Consider the following 17,858-nt stretch of genomic DNA (forward strand, 5'->3'; position numbering starts at 1 on the left):
AGTCACAGTGAAGCAGAGAGAAACCTTCCACACCAAATGCACTTACCAGGCCTCCAACAATCCTTACTTGCTCTGGTACCAGCAGAAGAAAGGCCAAGCTCCCCAGCTGCTCTCGTACCACGCAGCAGCTGGCTCCAAGGCCAGTGGCCGTCTGACCACACTGCTGAACACCACGGGGAAATACAGCCTGCTGCAGCTGGAGGAAGTGGAGGTCTCTGACAGTGCCTTGTACCTCTGTGCTGCGAGTGACACCCTGGTGCAGGAGCTTGCTTGGCTGTGCAAGAAGCCAGGGGAGGGAGGGGAAGTGTCTGGGCAAGGCTGAGCTTGGGGCAAGAGGCCCTCAGCTCTCCCCTGGCAGTGCTGCTTCCCCTGAGCACCCAGGGATCTGCAGGACAGGATCCATGATCTAATCTCTTCTGGTCTGTCCAGGCAGCAATTCATTCAGTCATACTCTTTATTCAGACATGTTCTGATGTACTGCAGTACCATCTCAGCAATGGCTCAGTCTTCTCATCATCAATCTGTGGAATGCTGCACTGTCTGTGGGAGAGCCAGGAGCACATCCATGACCCATTGCATTCAGACATTATCCATTGGTTCAACTTGACCCCCATTAATGACCACAGTCACATCCCTCTGCCCCTGCAGCAACTGGATTTGTCTTGCCCTGAGACAGAGACAGCTTAAAAGTACTTCCACTCTGCTGTTTCCCTCTTGAATCCCTGCCATGGTGGTTGATGTAAAGGTGCTGCACCTTCTCCTTCTCCTGTCAGCACCTGCAGCAATGATACAAACTGAACGGAGACATCAACATCCTGGTTGAGTGCAGAGAGTTTACTGAGGACACCAAACTGGCAGGAGTGGCTGACACAGGAGGCTGTGCTGCCATTCAGCCAGGCTGAGAGCTGGGCCTGGAGAAACTGAATGAAATTCAACAAGGGCAAGGGGAGAGTCTTGCACCTGGGAAAGGACAACTCCATGGACCAGTGTGAGCTGGGGATTGAGCTGCTGCAGAGCAGTGAAGGGGAAAAGGCCCTGGGGGTCCTAGTGGACAGAAGGTTGCCCATGGGCAGCAATATGCTCTTGTGGCCAAGAAGGCCAAGGGCATCCTGGGGTGGATTAGAGGACTCTGGTTAGTAGGTTGAGAGAGGGTCTTCTCCCACTCTTCTCTACCCTGGTGAGGCCACATCTGGAATATTTTGTCCAGTTCTGGGCCCCTCAGTTCAGGAAGGACATCAGGGAACTGCTTGGAGGAGTCCAGTGCAGAGCCAGAAAGATGCTGTAGGGAGTGGAACATCTCCCTTGAGAGGAAAGGCTGAGGGAGCTGGGGCTCTGTAGCCTGGAGTAGAGGAGACAAAATGTGAGACAAGATCTGCAGGGCAGTGTCAGGAGGACAGAGCTCTTCTCAGGGATGTCCAATGAGAGGACAAGGGGCAATGGATGCAATCTGGAGCAGAGGAGGCTCCACATGAAGATCAGGAAAAGCTTTTTCCCTGTGAGGGTGAGAGAGGCCTGGAGCAGGCTGCCCAGGGGGGTTGTGGAATCTCCTCCTCTGGAAATATTCAAACCCCACCTCCATGCATTCCTGTGTGATCTGCTCTAGGTGACCATGCTCAGGCAGGGGAGTTGGACTGGATGACTTCTTGAGGCCCCTTCCAACCCCTAAGATTCTGTGACTCTGTGATTCTGTGATTTAAGGAAAAGCTGAAGGCAGCAGCTGCAGCACAGGGCATCCCTGGGCTCTCCCCACCTCTGCTCTCCAGAGTTACAGCCCCAGCTTCAGCCTCATGGCAGCAGGTGTCTCATTTCCCCCAGTGGTACAAAAACAGAATGGATGACAGCCTCCTTCATGGTCCTGGCCATCTCCTCCAGGAAGACCTGGGGCTCTGGAATCAGCCACCAAGAAGAGGGTACCAGGGTCAGAGGAGATTTGTTGTCCCTTGGCTGTTGCAGAGTTCCCACAGAACTCTCTTGGCTTGCCCTGAGAATGTAAGGCTTCAGAAGGTGCCTCCTGGGCTGGTCTGAGTAGTACCCAGGAGATCAGAAGCATTCCAGAAGAGGAGAGGGAAAGGAGAGAGCAGGAGGAGAGAAAGGCAGACATGGGCCATGCTTCCAGGCTGAGCCCTTCCAGCCTGGCATTGCAAGGAGGGCCAGGGATGCTCAGACTCTGAGACCTCCTCTGAGCAGGTCTTGCAATGTCTGATCTGCAGAGGTCCTGTCCAACAGCAGGTATGCCATGGAAAGAGTGAAAAGAGTTTGGCTGATTTGTAGCTCCAAGGTTAGACTTAGGCAGAGGACAAGTGCAGATCCAAGTGGTGTTGAGGAAACTGATCCAAGGGTTTGGGCCAACAGAGAAGGTTGGTTGGTTTGGGGTGAGCATTTAGGAACTTGACTGATGAGAGCAGATGGAGAGTGTGGCAGGAAAGATCATTTATCTGTTCCCCAGAGAGCTGGTTTAGAGAGTGGAGGTGCTGAGAGGGGTGCTGAGAGGGGTGTGCAGAGTTCAGTTTGGTAGTCCTGCAGCCTTGGAATGTGCTGACAGGAGCTTGGGTTTAGACACTGCAGGAGCAAGGGCAGGACAAAGAAGACATGGGCTTGAGCTTGGAGAGAGAGGAGGCAAAAGGCATCAGGGAAAGGGATCCCCAAGACATGCAGAGGACAATAGGTCAGAGAGGTTGGTCACCAGGTGCAGGCCTAGCTCCCTTTTATCCCTCCCCTGGGAGCAGCAGAAGCTGTTGGCTGCAGGAGCCACATGTGTCACTGCTGGAGGAGACCACAGCACAGGCACTGCAGGTGTGCTGAGCAGCAGCTTTTTCTCCTGCCCATGGCAGTGGCTGTGCCCCTGGCAGAGTAATTTCCGGCAGCTCTGCTCTCGTGGGGCTCTGCCTGGGACCTGTGGCCTTTGGAGTCTCTCTCACACACGCAGCAGGATGGGTCTCAGCATGCGCCTCGCCTATCTCCTCCTGGCTGCCTTCCTGAGGCAACCACAGGGTAAGCACTGCCTTGCACTGCAAGCATGGTTCCTCTCCTGCCCAGGGCAGCCTTATCCCCTCAGCAGAGCTCTGCAGGAGCTGCTCTGCACTTCTGGGCCAGGCTTGGGAAGCCTCAGCTCACACAGGTGGTTTTGCAGCTGCTTTCTCAAGGTGCTGCTCCTGATGGAACAGGAGTGCTCAGATGCAGAAGCAGCAGCTCCTCTCCTGACCATCTCAGCCCTCTTGCCTTCCTGTCCTCTTGCCAAGTGTCCACCTCTCTCAGTCCCTCTCTGCTGCTCTGTCTGGGCCCAGTGTTTCACAGCCGTGGCACTGCAGAAGCTCTTTTGCCTCTCAGCACTGCACATGTTCTGACCTTGCAGCCCAACACAGAGGGCTTTGGAGAGCTGAGGCAGGGACATGAAAGCTCTCTGATGCCACTGACATTCTGATGCTGTCCCAGTCCCTCTCCTGGCTGGCACATGTCATTCAGCAGGCCCTGGCTCTCCATTCCTCCTCAATGTCTGCAGTGCCAGGGGTTCCTCTTCCCTGTCTTCCATGACCCTGGGATTAGCTCAGCGAGCAGGGAAGGGGAAGCAGGGTAAAACATCTTTCAGGACCTAGGATGGTTCCTCACCCTGTTTAAGATGTCCTTGGAGGTAGCACAGGAGAGTCAGGCACTCCAGGCTGCTCCCTGGAGACTCTGGGCAGCAGACGTGACAGGAGGGTAGAGCTGGGTGAAAGCTCATCTCTCTCTGGGGTATCTCTGTGGGAGGGAATTGGCATTCTTGAGCTGTGGGAGCCTTCTCCTCTGTCACTTTCCATCTCCACTTGTTCTGCATATCAGAATCTTTCCCTCCACAGCCCCTGACATTTGCTCTCTTCCAGGCACCATGGGGCAGGTCACTGTCACCCAGCAAGAAGCACAACTCACAGTGAAGCAGAGAGAAACCTTCCACACCAAATGCACTTACCAGACAGCTAACTTTTATGGCTTGTTCTGGTACCAGCAGAAGAAAGGCCAAGCTCCCCAGCTGCTCTCGTTCCACGCAGCAGCTGGCTCTAAGCCCAGCGGCCGTCTGACCACGCTGCTGAACACCACGGGGAAATACAGCCTGCTGCAGCTGGAGGAAGTGGAGGTCTCTGACAGTGCCTTGTACCTCTGTGCTGTGAGTGACACCGTGGTGCAGGAGCTTGCTTGGCTGTGCAAGAAGCTAGGGGAGGGAGGGGAAGTGTCTGGGCAAGGCTGAGCTTGGGGCGAGAGGCCCTCAGCTCTCCCCTGGCAGTGCTGCTTCCCCTGAACATATGCAGGACAAGATCCTTTTCCAGTAGGGGACAGAGTCTGTGTTCTGCCCAGTGGCTCTGGTCAGGTGATGGCAATGGAGGAGTTTGGGATCACTTCTACAATGGAGCCTTGCCGCTGCTCTTTGCATTCTGGATTTCTCCATCTGGAAAGATGATGATGATAAACTCTTGGTCTGCCTCATTTTCCCAGCACAGGGCTACCCAAACCATGAGGAAATCCTTTCTTCACAGCCTTGTGAGCTGCTGGCACCTCAGAGCCTCCAGCAGCACTGAGCTGCTCACTGAGGGAGAGCAGTGGTTGGGCTCTTTGTCTGCTGTACCTGCTTGGAGGCCAAGGGGCTGTATCTGAGCTGAGCTGTCAGAAGCAGGGCCTGATCCCCACTGCCTGTGCAGGAGCCAGGGATGTCTTCCTCAGCTGCAAGGGACAGTGCCTGAAAGGGCCTCACTGCTGTGCTCCCTACTCTCTCCTTCCTCTGGCAATGATGAATTGGCCACTTGTGTCCCCACCTCATCCCCCAGCCCCCAAGCCAATGCCTTCCTTACACAGCAACCTGAGGCAATGACACCAAAAGAGGAGCCAGGTGGAGGCAGAGGCTGGGCTGTGGAAAACGTGCATGGCTCTGGAGTGGCCATTTCTGAAGGTGCTGATGATGAAGAGGAAAGATCCCAGCTCATGGCATGGGCTGGGTGCTTGTTTTCCCAGTGCTGCCTTTTCATTTCCTACCTCATGCCCAACCCATTCCTTCATGGAGGCTTCTTCTGAGTGCTGGGACTGAGACACCCCAGGATGGCCATGGCAGGAATGTGTCAGTGCCAGCAGAGGCCTCAGCTCAAGTACCAAGTGAGTCCAATGCAGGAAAGCAGTTTTGTCCTGGTGGGGTTTCCTGTGGCCCTGTTGAAAGGAAGAGGCCCTGCAATCCTTGTCTGGTCCCCAGGGGCTTCCCTGGGAGCACGTGTGCCAAGTCTTTCCCTTGCTTTTCCTTCTTCCCAACTTGCTCCTGTGCTCACTTGTGGTCAGCTTCCCAAGCAGGTGGCTCTGCTGCCTTTTGAATAACTTCAGTCCCCAGTCTCTCTGGGCAACTTGTGCCAGGGCTCCCTGCACTCCTCTCCACCCATCAGCCTTACATTATCTTTTCTCTCCTCACCCCAGCTGAGGAGGGCTCTGACCTCCAGCTTGGTGGGCACCTGGCATGCAGCCAGGTTCAATATACCACACACTTCCTTCAGGTGTTTATTCTGTTAATAAGATCCACCCCAGCCCTCCCTTCTCTGTGCTGAACAGTCCCAGCTCTCCCAGCCTTTCCTCACAGGAGAGATGCTCCAGCTCATCCATCCTCTTTCTGGCCCTTTGGTGGATTCTCTCCAACCCAGAGCAGTTCTGTGTTGAAAGCAGATGGCTTCAAGGGGTGTAAGGGACTGAAAAATATTTGTACATTTGTATCAGCATTGCTGGGAGAACAATTTGAGCCACAGAGGTCTCGCGCCTCTGGCTGCCATGCAGGAAGAGGTACATCTCAAGCAGGCCCCATCTAGGGAGGCTGGCCCTAGTATCACAGTATCACAGTATAACTAATGTTGGAAATGACCTCGAGGATCATCGAGTCCAACCTATCAACGCAGACCTCATGACTAGACCATGGCACCAAGTGCCACATCCAATCTCCTCTTGAACACCTCCAGGGACGGTGACTCCACCACCTCCCTGGGCAGCACATTCCAATGACGAATGACTCGCTCGGTGAAGAACTTTCTCCTCACCTCGAGTCTAAACCTCCCCTGGTGCAGCTTGAGACTGTGTCCTCTTGTTCTGGTGCTGGTTGCCTGGGAGAAGAGGCCAACCCCTTCCTGGCTACAACCTCCCTTGAGGTAGTTGTAGAGGGCAATGAGGTCACCTCTGAGCCTCCTCTTCTCCAGGCTAAACAATCCCAGCTCCCTCAGCCTCTCCTCATAGGGCTTGTGTTCAAGGCCTCTCCCCAACCTTGTTGCCCTTCTCTGGACACCTTCAAGTGTTTCAATGTCCTTCTTAAACTGAGAGGCCCAGAACTGGACACAGGACTCAAGGTGTGGCCTAACCAGTGCTGAGCACAGGGCACAATGACTTCCCTGCTCCTGCTGGCCACACTATTCCTAATGCAGGCCAGGATGCCAGTGGCCCTCTTGGCCACCTGGGCACACTGCTGGCTCATGTTTAGGCAGCTGTCAATCAGCACAGCCAGGTCCCTCTCTGTTTGGGAGCTCTCCAGCCACTGTGACCCCAGCCTGTAGCTCTGCATGGGATTGCCATGGCCAAAGTGTAGCACCTGGCACTTGGACTTGTTGAATGCCATCCCATTGGACTCTGCCCATCTGTCCAGTAGGTCGAGGTCCCTCTGCAGAGCCTTTCCACCCTCTAACTGACTAACATCTGCTCCTAACTTGGTGTCATCTGCAAACTTGCTGATGACTGACTCGACCCCCTCATCCAGATCATCGATGAAGATGTTAAAGAGCACAGGGCCCAGCACTGATCCTGGGGGACACCACTGGTGACTGGCTGCCAGCTGGATGTGGCACCATTCACCACCACTCTCTGGGCCCGGCCCTCCAGCCAGTTCCTAACCCAGCACAGAGTGTAGTGGTCCAAGCCAGGGGCTGACAGCTTAGACAGCAGTTTGCTGTGGGGGACAGTGTCAAAGGCCTTGCTGAAGTCCAGGTAGACCACATCCACAGGCCTCCCCACGTCCACCAGAAGGAGATCAGGTTGGAGAGGCAGGACCTGCCCTTCCTAAATCAATGTTGGCTGGATCTGAGCCCTTGGCCTGGTTGCCTTCTATGAGCAGGTGACAAAATTAATAGATGGGGGCGAGCAACTGATGTCACTTACCTGGACCTGAGCAAAGCCTTCGACACTGTCCCGCACCACATCCTTGTGTCCAGGCTGCTGGCACATGGGTTTGATGGGTGGACCACTAGATGGATAAGGAACTGGCTTGATGGCTGCACCCAAAGAGTGGCTGTCAATGGCTCCATGTCCCAGTGGAGGCCAGTGACAAGCGGAGTCCCTCAGGGATCAGTCCTGGGACCTGTCTTATTCAACATCTTTGTGGGTGCCAAGGACAGTGGCATTGAGTGCACCCTCAGCAAGTTTGCTGATGACACCAAGCTGTGGGGTGCAGCAGAAACACTGCAGGGAAGGGAGGCCATCCAGAGGGACCTTGACAGGCTGGAGAGGTGGGCACAAGCCAACCTCATGAAGTTCAAGAAGAGCAAGTGCAGGGTCCTGCATCTGGGTCAAGGCAATCCCAGGCACAAATCCAGGCTGGGCAGTAACTGGCTGGAAAGTAGCCCTGAGGAGAGAGACTTGGGGGTGCTGGTGGACAAGAAGCTCAACATGAGCTCTCAGTGTGCACTTGCAGCCCGCAAAGCCAATCAGATCCTGGGCTGCATCAGGGGAAGTGTGGCCAGCAGGCCGAGGGAGGTGATCCTCCCCCTCTACTCAGCCCTGGTGAGACCCCACCTGGAGTACTGTGTCCAGTTCTGGAGCCCCTATGACAAGAGGGATGTGGAGGTGCTGGAATGTGTCCAGAGAAGGGCCAGGAGGATGATCAGAGGGCTGGAGCACCTCTCCTGTGAGGACAGACTGAAGGAGTTGGGGCTGTTCAGTCTGCAGAAGAGAAGGCTCCGAGGTGACCTAATTGTGGCCTTCCAGTATCTGAAGGGGGCCTACAGGAAGGCTGGGGAAGGACTTCTCAGGATCTCAGGGAGTGATAGGACTAGGGGGAATGGAATGAATCTGGAGGTGGGGAGATTCAGGCTAGATGTGAGGAGGTGGTTCTTCCCTATGAGAGCGGTGAAACCCTGGAATGGGTTGTCCAGGGAGGTGGTCGAGGCCCCGTCCCTGGAGGTGTTTAAGCTCAGGCTGGCTGAGGCTGTGGCCAGCCTGATCTAGTGTGGGGTGTCCCAGTCCATGGCAGGGGGTTTGGAACTAGATGATCCTTCTGGCCCCTTCCAACCCTGAATGATACTATGATACTATGATCTAACTCCCTTTCACATTCCCATGTAGTCCTGAGCCTAGATACTTCATCCTTAAGCTCAACCACCAGGTTGAGGAGAAAATTCACCTGGTTCATTTGGTTCCTCTTTGAGGGCTGTGACCCTGGTTTGTAGCTGTATGCTCGTAGTGGGGCATGAACCTTCTGTTTGCTGCCAGAAGTCACCAGCCTCCATCCCTCAGCTTCTCCAGAGTTTGCACTTACTTTAATACCAGCAGGGGTCCCTTGTCTGCTTCTCCACTGCCATTGGGGCCTGGAGCCTTTCAAGCTGTTGCATCTTAGAGGAACTCCTGCCTCCCTTTCACCTTCTCTGGTGCCAGTCTGCTGGCTCACTCCCAACCACTGCCTGACTGAAGGATGCTGAGCACTCATTGTCTGTAATGCCTGAGGATATTCTGTGGTGTTAGCTGATGCCAGCTGCCATAGCAGGAAGTGTTCTGGGAGTATCCTTTAATCAGATTTGGGGAGGGCTTGCCTGGGTGGCTCTGTGATAACCATTTTTCCCCACCTAACAAAATAAACGTGGTTGTGATGAATGATTTGAGGATCTGCTTGTGAGAGAAATGAAATTGAGAAAGCTTCTGCTAAGTTTGTTATCAGCTGAATCCTGGAGTCCTGGATGCCAAGGATGGTTTGGGGTTTTTTTGCTAGAATAAACCCAGCTGCAGCATCACTCAACACACACAGTACCGGGGTATTTAAGAGCTCCCACTCTAAACCCAGATTGTGTGCAGCCCACAAAGGCATTCTGGGAGATGGGGCTGAGGATGGGGCCGTGCAGGGTCACCACCACGAGAGGGCGCTCGACCACAGCGGTGGAGCGCATGGCAACTTCTGGCCAGTGGGACTGAGCTGCAGGGATGACAGGGTTGAACCTGTGCTGAGTGAAGATGCCCCTGGGAGAGAGGGACGTGGGGATGTGTGAGGAGTAGCCTGTAACCAATACCAAGGCACATGCAGGGCTGAGAACCGAAGGCTGTGCAGAGATGTATGGAGAGCTTCTTGGTCTCATCCTGCCAGGGTCCAAAAAGTGCTACCAGCCCCTATGCAACTACTGCTTAGCCCCTGTGGGCAGAAGCCATCTCAGTACAGTTCCAGCCTCCCTCCATATCTAACCTTCTCCCTCTCCCACAAGTAGCCCCCATGATCTGGCAAAGGACAAAGCTGATATCAGCTAAGGACAGCAGGAGCAGGAAAGTCATTGTGCCCCTGTACTCTGCACTGGTTAGGCCACACCTTGAGTCCTGTGTCCAGTTCTGGGCTCTTCAGTATAAGAAAGACATCGAGACACTGGAAGGTGTCCAGAGAAGGGCAACGAGGCTGGGGAGGGGTCTGGAGCACAGCCCTGTGAGAAGCTGAGGGAGCTGGGGTTGCTTAGCCTGGAGAAGAGGAGGCTCAGGGGAGATCTTATTGCTCTCTACAACTACATGAAGAGTGGTTGTGGCCAGGAGTGGGTTGGTGTCTTATCTCAAGCAACCAGCACCAGAACAAGAGGACACAGTCTCAAGCTGTGCCAGGGGAAGTTTAGGCTAGAGGTGAGGAGAAAGTTCTTCACTGAGAGAGTCGTTCGCCACTGGAATGTGCTGCCCAGGGAGGAGGTGGAGTCACCATCCCTGGAGGTGTTCAAGAGGGGACTGGATGTGGCACTTGGTGCCATGGTCTAGTCATGAGGTCTGTGGTGACAGCTTGGACTCAATGATCTTTGAGGTCTCTTCCAACCTTGGTGATTCTGTGATACTCTAAGAGGTTCATTGAGATGACAACTCCTTTTGAGACTGAAGAGAAGGAGAAGGAGCCTCAGCCTCACGTGGTTCTCAAGGAGAAGGAAGCAAGAGAAATGGATGAGAGAGTGAGGAGCTGGGCTGGATTTTGTCCTGGGCCCTTCTTGCCCCAGGCTGCCAGATACATCCCTTCTACAGGTGATTGTTTTCTGACAAGCTCATCTTGCTCCCAGCTAATGCTGAGGGCTGTGTTCTGGCTTACTGAGTTGATGTCTTTTTGTTCACTGTTTCATGCCAGACGTTCTCAGTGAGGGCATCTTTTTGTGACAGGATGAGAGGCCCAAGTATTTCAGGAGCAAAGCACCCCAGAGTGGGCAGAGGACTCAGCTCACATGCTGGAGGAATCAAGGAAATTACACCAGTCTGGGTTGCACCTTTGAGTCTTTCTCTGGTCCTGTTGGCAGGAGTGGCCATCTTCTGGGTCTGACCCTAGCCTGCCTAACACTGCTCCAGGAAGACACTGCCAGCCTGGTTTGGCTCCTGCTGTTCTGCACCAGGGAGGGGGGAATGGGGAGAGAGATGGTGCAGAGTCCTTTCCAGATCTCAGAGTGTAATCAAATTGTTTTAGTGAGACAGAATAAAAATAGGAATAGAGCCAATGAGTAAAGCTTACAGCCCTCCAGGTGCTGGGAACCCTGGACTCATGCAACACTGTGCAGACCCAGCTGGATTCTCCCATCCTGAAAGAGCTTTTGGTTTGCTCCCATGCTGTGGTGCCTTTTAGTTTGTGTAATACCAAAAACTAATCATACATCATCTCCTTACATGCTGGAAGGTTCTTTCTGCCATAGCACCCAGCAGTGTGCAGCACAGGCTGGCACAGGGCACTCCAGCAGGTTCCCCTGCAGCAGCTACTTGTGCCAGCACCCAAGTCTCTGGGCAAGGCTCCTTTACCAGCTTCCTCCTCCTGGCTCAGAGTCCTCATGTGTGGAGAAATACTGAACAGCTGCTTCCAAATAACAGAGGCTGAAGAGACACGTGAAAACCTTTTGAAAAGAACATGACAGCTGTTTGCCAGAGCCCCAACGCTGTGAGGAGCTGCTGTGCTTCCAAAAGCCCTCCCCCCTCTGAGGAGCACACAAAGGCAGTTACACTCTTCAGCATGAGAGAGAGGCTGTCTTGCAGAGCAAACTTTACAAAGGGAGAGGGAAAGCCAGGGGACAGTGCAGGAAGGCACTGATGCTGTCTGCTCTCTGATGTGAAGACAATCAAAGGCAAACCGTGAGTGGGCCTTCCCACCCCAGAGGCACGACTGTGTCACATGTGCTGGCACAGTCTGCAGGGTGCAGCCATTGCACTGAGCTGCTGGGAGTGTCTGGTTCTGTTGTGTGCTGAGAGTCTCCTGCAGGACGGATTCTGGAGGTGGGGAAAATGATCTTGACCGTGGCAGTGCCAGCTTGTGTCCTGCTAATCCAATCAGGTGGGTGTATCCCATGCACTTCCTTCCACAGACTTTAGTAGGCTATGGAGAGGACTAGGCTGTGCTGATGAGGTCACAGTGCTGTCCCACAGCTGCAGATTCAGCCCAGAGGTCAGGTCTAGTTGACAGCTTTAATTTGCCTCCATCCATTCCTACAGTTGCTATTCCAGAAGCCCATTTGTATCCCTCAGGATCTTTGACCTGCCCTTCTCTCAGAAAGCCAGTTCCCAGAATGCAAGGTGCATCTGGACCCTTTGCAATGCTTTGTTTCTTCCACTCATTCCCAGTTACTCTTATTTCAGCTTGCAACAGAGGCAGCTCTTGAGACCCACCAGTGATTTCTGAAAGGGTTCTGGGCTCTGCACCTTTACAATTTGATGGTATTAGGCTACACTGAGCACCTGGGTCAACCAAGGCCCTGTACTTCTGGACCCCTCATGAACACTTTCCAATAGACTCTGTTATCTCCACTCCTCCTCCTGGCAAGAGGTAGGGTGCCTCTAATTCTGAGCATTGCATCTACAGTTGGCACAGGCTTTAGTGTTATTGTCAGAACCATGGCTGAGCAACCTGAACCATTGTGGGAAAGTGAGGCAGATTCCTTTGTGGTAGTGTTGCCTCTGGGTTTGCCACTCTGCAGTTCCTGCACTCTCCTCAGAAGCTCAGAGGTGGGTTGCCCATCCCACTTGTTCCTGATCTCACCAGATTGCTCACGCAGGGTTATCCAAGGAGACCCACGTGATTGTTGAGGTCTGTTTTGAATTGGCCTAGTTCCAGCTGGCCTCCCAGGAGGATGTCATTTCCCATTGCCCAGACATGGACCCATTCAGAAGAGGAAGGGGTGGTCTCATCCCCCTTCACCAATTTGGACATGGAGGTCTTAAATTCTTCCTTCAGTTCTTTTATGCCATCCTTTATCTCCCCACCCAGAGACCAATGAATTGTGTGTTAAACTGTCCTTCGATTGCCTGATTTGATCAGTAAAAGAAGCAACAGTAGAAGGCCTTCCTCCATTGTGGATTGCCACAATTCTGCTTGCCAAAATACCAGCACAGGGAGGAGGAGCAAGGCCAAAGAGCTTCAGTCAGGAGAGGTTCGGAGAGGAGAGGAGAGGTTCGGAGAGGAGAGGAGAGGAGAGGAGAGGTTCGGAGAGGTTCGGAGAGGAGAGGAGAGGAGAGGAGAGGAGAGGAGAGGAGAGGAGAGGAGAGGAGAGGAGAGGAGAGGAGAGGAGAGGAGAGGTTCGGAGAGGAGAGGAGAGGAGAGGTTCGGAGAGGAGAGGTTCGGAGAGGAGAGGTTCGGAGAGGAGAGGAGAGGTTCAGAGAGGAGAGGTTCGGAGAGGAGAGGAGAGGTTCGGAGAGGAGAGGAGAGGAGAGGTTCGGAGAGGAGAGGTTCGGAGAGGAGAGGTTCGGAGAGGAGAGGAGAGGTTCGGAGAGGAGAGGTTCGGAGAGGTTCGGAGAGGTTCGGAGAGGTTCGGAGAGGTTCGGAGAGGAGAGGAGAGGTTCGGAGAGGAGAGGTTCGGAGAGGAGAGGTTTGGAGAGGAGAGGTTCGGAGAGGTTCGGAGAGGAGAGGAGAGGAGAGGAGAGGAGAGGAGAGGAGAGGAGAGGAGAGGAGAGGAGAGGAGAGGAGAGGAGAGGAGAGGAGAGGAGAGGAGAGGAGAGGAGGGGTGAGGTGAGGAGGTGAGAGGTTCGGAGAGGAGAGGAGAGGTTCGGAGAGGAGAGGTTCGGAGAGGAGAGGTTCGGAGAGGAGAGGAGAGGAGAGGTTCGGAGAGGAGAGGTTCGGAGAGGAGAGGAGAGGTTCGGAGAGGAGAGGTTCGGAGAGGAGAGGTTCGGAGAGGAGAGGAGAGGTTCGGAGAGGAGAGGAGAGGTTCGGAGAGGAGAGGAGAGGAGAGGAGAGGAGAGGAGAGGAGAGGAGAGGAGAGGAGAGGAGAGGAGAGGAGAGGAGAGGAGAGGAGAGGAGAGGAGAGGAGAGGAGAGGAGAGGTGAGGAGAGGAGAGGAGAGGTGAGGTGAGGAGAGGGCTGTGACAGAGACCTTGACTGAGATCAAATCTTCTGGACAGAGAGGGAAACCCTGCAGTGCCTGAGGGGACTGAGTGGCAAAGTGGGTGGGGAGTGCTGACAGCAGCATAGGGTTAGACACTCTGCAGGAGCAAGGACAAGACAAACCAGAGAAAGGCTTCTGACTACTGAGAGAGGAGGAAAAAGGCAGCAATGCAGAGGACAATATGTCAGAGAGGTTGGTCACCTCTCTCCTCTTTATCCCTCCCCTGGGAGCAGCAGAAGCTGTTGGCTGCAGGAGCCACATGTGTCACTGCTGGAGGAGACCACAGCACAGGCACTGCAGGTGTGCTGAGCAGCAGCTTTTTCTCCTGCCCATGGCAGTGGCTGTGCCCCTGGCAGAGTCATTTCCGGCAGCTCTGCTCTCATGAGGCTGTGCCTGGGACCTGTGGCCTTTGGAGTCTCTCTCACACACGCAGCAGGATGGGTCTCAGCATGCGCCTCGCCTATCTCCTCCTGGCTGCCTTCCTGAGGCAACCACAGGGTAAGCACTGCCTTGCACTGCAAGCATGGTTCCTCTCCTGCCCAGGGCAGCCTCATGCCCTCAGCAGAGCTCTGTAGGAGCTGCTCTGCACTTCTGGGCCAGGCTTGGGAAGCCTCAGCTCACACAGGTGGTTTTGCAGCTGCTTTCTCAAGATGCTGCTCCTGATGGAACAGGAGAGCTCAGCTGCAGAAGCAGCAGCTCCTCTCCTGACCATCTCAGCCCTCTTGCCTTCCTGTCCTCTTGCCAAGTGTCCACCTCTCTCAATCCCTCTCTGCTGCTCTGTCTGGGCCCAGTGTTTCACTCTGGGCAGAGAAATGACAGGAGGGAAGAGCTGGGTGAAAGCTCAGCTCTCTTTAGGGTATCTCTGTGGGAGGTAATTGGCATTCTTGTGCTGAGGGAACCTTCTCCTCTCTCACTTTCCATCTCCACTTGTTCTGCATATCAGAATCTTTCCCTCCACAGTCTCTGACATTTGCTCTCTTCCAGGCACATTGGGGCAGGTCACTGTCACCCAGCAAGAAGGACAAGTCACAGTGAAGGAAAGAGAAACCTTCCACACCATCTGCTCATACCAGTCACCTAACTTTAATGCATTGCTCTGGTACCAGCAGAAGAAAGGCCAAGCTCCCCAGCTGCTCTCGTACCAGGTAGCAGCTGGCCCCAAGGCCAGTGGCCGTCTGACCACGCTGCTGAACACCACAGGGAAATACAGCCTGCTGCAGCTGGAGGAAGTGGAGGTCTCTGACAGTGCCTTGTACCTCTGTGCTGTGAGAGACACCCTGGTGCAGGAGCTTGCTTGGCTGTGCAAGAAGCCAGGGGAGGGAGGGGAAGTGTCTGGGCAAGGCTGAGCTTAGGGCAAGAGGCCCTCAGCTCTCCCCTGTCAGTGAGGCTTCCCCTGAGCATATGCAGGACAAGATCCTTTACCAGGTGAATAGAATAGAATAGAATAGAATAGAATAGAATAGAATAGAATAGAATAGAATAGAATAGAATAGAATAGAATAGAATAGAATAGACCAGTTTGGAAGAGAGCTTCACGACCATCGTGTCCAACCTATCATCCTGCACCACCTAATCAACTAAACCATGGCACCAAGCACCCTGTCAAGTCTCCTCCTGAGCACCTCCAGTGATGGTGACTCCACCACCTCCCCAGGCAGCCCATTCCAATGGGCAATCACTCAGTGTGTAGAATTTCTTCCTAACCCTTGTTCTGTTGTTGGGCACCTGGGAGAAGAGACCATCATCAGCCTGTCTAAAACCTCCCTTCAGGTGGTTGTAGAGAGCAAGAAGGTCTCCCCTTAGCCTCCTCATCTCCAGGCTGAGCAACCCCAGCTCCCTCAGCCTCTCCTCTTAGGGCTGTGCTCCAAACCCCTCACCAACTTTGTTGCCCTTCTCTGGACATGCTCCAGCAAGTCAACCTCCTTCCTAACCTGAGGGGCCCAGAACTGGACACAGGACTCAAGGTGTGGCCTAACCAGTGCAGTGTACAGGGGCAGAATGACCTCCCTGCTCCTGCTGGCCACACTCTTCCTGATGCAGGCCAGGATGCCATTGGCCCTCTTGGCTGCCTGGGCACACTGCAGGCTCATGTTCAGCCTACCATCGACCAGCACCCCCAGGTCCCTCTCTGCCTAGCCACGCTCCAGCCACTCTGACCCCAGCCTGTAGCATTGGATGGGGTTGTTGTGGCCAATGTGCAGAACCCGGCACTTGGATGTATTCAATCTCATGCCCTTGACTCAGCCCATCTGTCCAGCCTGTTGAGGTCCCTCTGCAGAGCCTCTCTACCCTCCAGCAGATCAACTCCTGCCCCCAGCTTGGTGTCATCTGCAAATTTACTGATGATGGACTCAATGCCCTCATCCAGATCATCAAAAAAGATATTGAACAGGATGGGGCCCAGCACTGATCCCTGGGGGACACCACTAGTGCCTGGCTGCCAGCTGGATGTTGTCGGTGATGGAGACTGAAGTCAATACAGACGACCAATAGGATCCAGTATTGTTCCTTTATTCTTCCAGTATAGTGCGAGCATGGTGAGTATAGGATAGCAAAGGAAAGTGAAGGAAAGTGCCTGTCAAGGGAACATCTACAACTTATAGAAACTTGGAGAGCCTTGTTGGCATGGCTTCATTGGTGCCCTAGGAGTGACCACACATGGCACTGTTATAGATCATTGGTCCAACTACTAATGACACGCGAGGTTGTTGATGCAGGTGCATGTCCTGTTGCTCCAAGATAACTCTCTATGTTTATAGCTACCAGTGCCCTCCTCTAGTTACATGATGCAGGCCCAGCACTGCTTTGCTACACTGCTAGCCCCTTCTGCACTTATGCTGAGCATGGCCCACCACCATGTCAGGCTCTAGGCCTACACTGCCAGATTGCTCACACTGCTCGTCGCTGGCATTGCCACTGGATGTGGCACCGTTCACCACCACTCTCTGGGCTCAGCCTCCAGCCAGTTCCTAACCCAGCTCAGAGTGCTGTTGTCCAAGCCAGGGGCTGACAGCTTGGCCAGGAGTTTGCTGTGGGGGACAGTGTCAAAGACCTGAGCTGGACACCCTGGGCTCCTGTGTCTTTGTTTCCCTCCTCATCTCACTCTGATGGTCAATGGCTTTGGCCTCCCCACGTGTGTCTTGTGATACTCACATCTGACCCCATCAAATGTTGCTCCTACCTGTGCTGTACTTCTCTTTGTGTCTGCAGTTTTGTCTGCAAGAAGGAGAAAGCAATTTCCTAGGTCAGAATGAGCCCAAGTGCAGCTGCCTGGTGATGGCAACATCCTGCTGGAGATCTCTCCAGGAAAGAGATGCAGAAATGCAGCTCCTCTCTCCTGACCTTTTCTTATTTGGTCTCCGCAGATCTCATGCTGCACTGCTCCCAGTTTCTGGCATCACCAGCACTGGTTCCACTCCATTTTCTCTCTCTTTTTGGGGCATATGAGCCCAAGGAGGGGAAATCCTTTCTTGCCTTGCATCTGGGAACTGCATGAGCCTTCAGCCTGCAATAGCAGCCTAGTTAGACTAATGGAGCAGACTTTGGCAGCTGGTGACAAGTGAGGAGAAGAATGAGTGTGGTAAAGGCACATTATGCCCAGATATCAAATCTTGTCCCAGCATGTGGACAAGTTCCCCCTCCTCCAGGAGGAAGACAAAAGCCAAGGCATTGGCCAGGCCAGCAGGCACCTAGCACATGCAGTGCTCATGCTGACACCAAGTATGGGCATAATTCTAGCTTCACACTTTCTATAGGCTGAAGCCAGCTGTTTATGAGAGTGCCCATTGGTCAAACCCAGCCTCGAGGAATCTATAAGTATCACCCCAGTTGGTAAACAAGTTGCCCCCTCTTCCACTTTGTCTCTGTGCTTGCTCAACAGAACAACTCTCGAGCCATAGCCTCTGCCATTTAGCTTATTGTTGTTAGCTTCTGTCATACATGCAGGCACACTGAAAGCCTCTGCATCGTGAGAAGCAGTTGTGAGGATCATCTCCAGAGGGAGGACCTTCGCTGAGCCCGAGAAGCCAACGTCACTACAGCCAGTCGTACCGACCGGGAGAGCCCACCGTGCCACCGGAGGACTGGACCAACCCCCGAGGGTAAGATCTGCCCAGTTGCTGGGGAGAAAGGACTTGATCGAGAGTGAGTCCACGTTTGCCTTGCCCCATCATAGTGGGAGGGGAGCCGCCATGTATCACAGTATAACTAAGGTTGGAAGAGACCTTGAGGATCATCCAACCTATCACCACAGACCTCATGACTAGACCATGGCACCAACTGCCACATCCAATCACCTCTTGAACACCTC

General features: G+C 54.0%; 2 gene segments (V, D, J or C); both read left to right on the plus strand.

Moving 5' to 3' along the window:
* Positions 1-2,942: 2,942 nt before the first annotated feature.
* On the plus strand, positions 2,943-4,219 carry LOC137457546 (T cell receptor alpha variable 1-1-like). The segment is given in 2 exon segments: positions 2,943-2,991; positions 3,858-4,219. Coding segments are annotated over 2 exon segments (411 nt in total).
* A 9,779-nt stretch (positions 4,220-13,998) lies between these two features.
* LOC137457547 (T cell receptor alpha variable 1-2-like) lies at positions 13,999-17,462 on the plus strand. The segment is given in 3 exon segments: positions 13,999-14,047; positions 14,534-14,814; positions 17,430-17,462. Coding segments are annotated over 3 exon segments (363 nt in total).
* Positions 17,463-17,858: the final 396 nt, after the last annotated feature.

The sequence above is a fragment of the Melanerpes formicivorus genome, unplaced genomic scaffold (genome assembly GCF_026170545.1).
Source record: "Melanerpes formicivorus ecotype bairdi unplaced genomic scaffold, bMelFor1.0.p_v2 SCAF_182, whole genome shotgun sequence".
Lineage (NCBI taxonomy): Eukaryota > Metazoa > Chordata > Aves > Piciformes > Picidae > Melanerpes > Melanerpes formicivorus.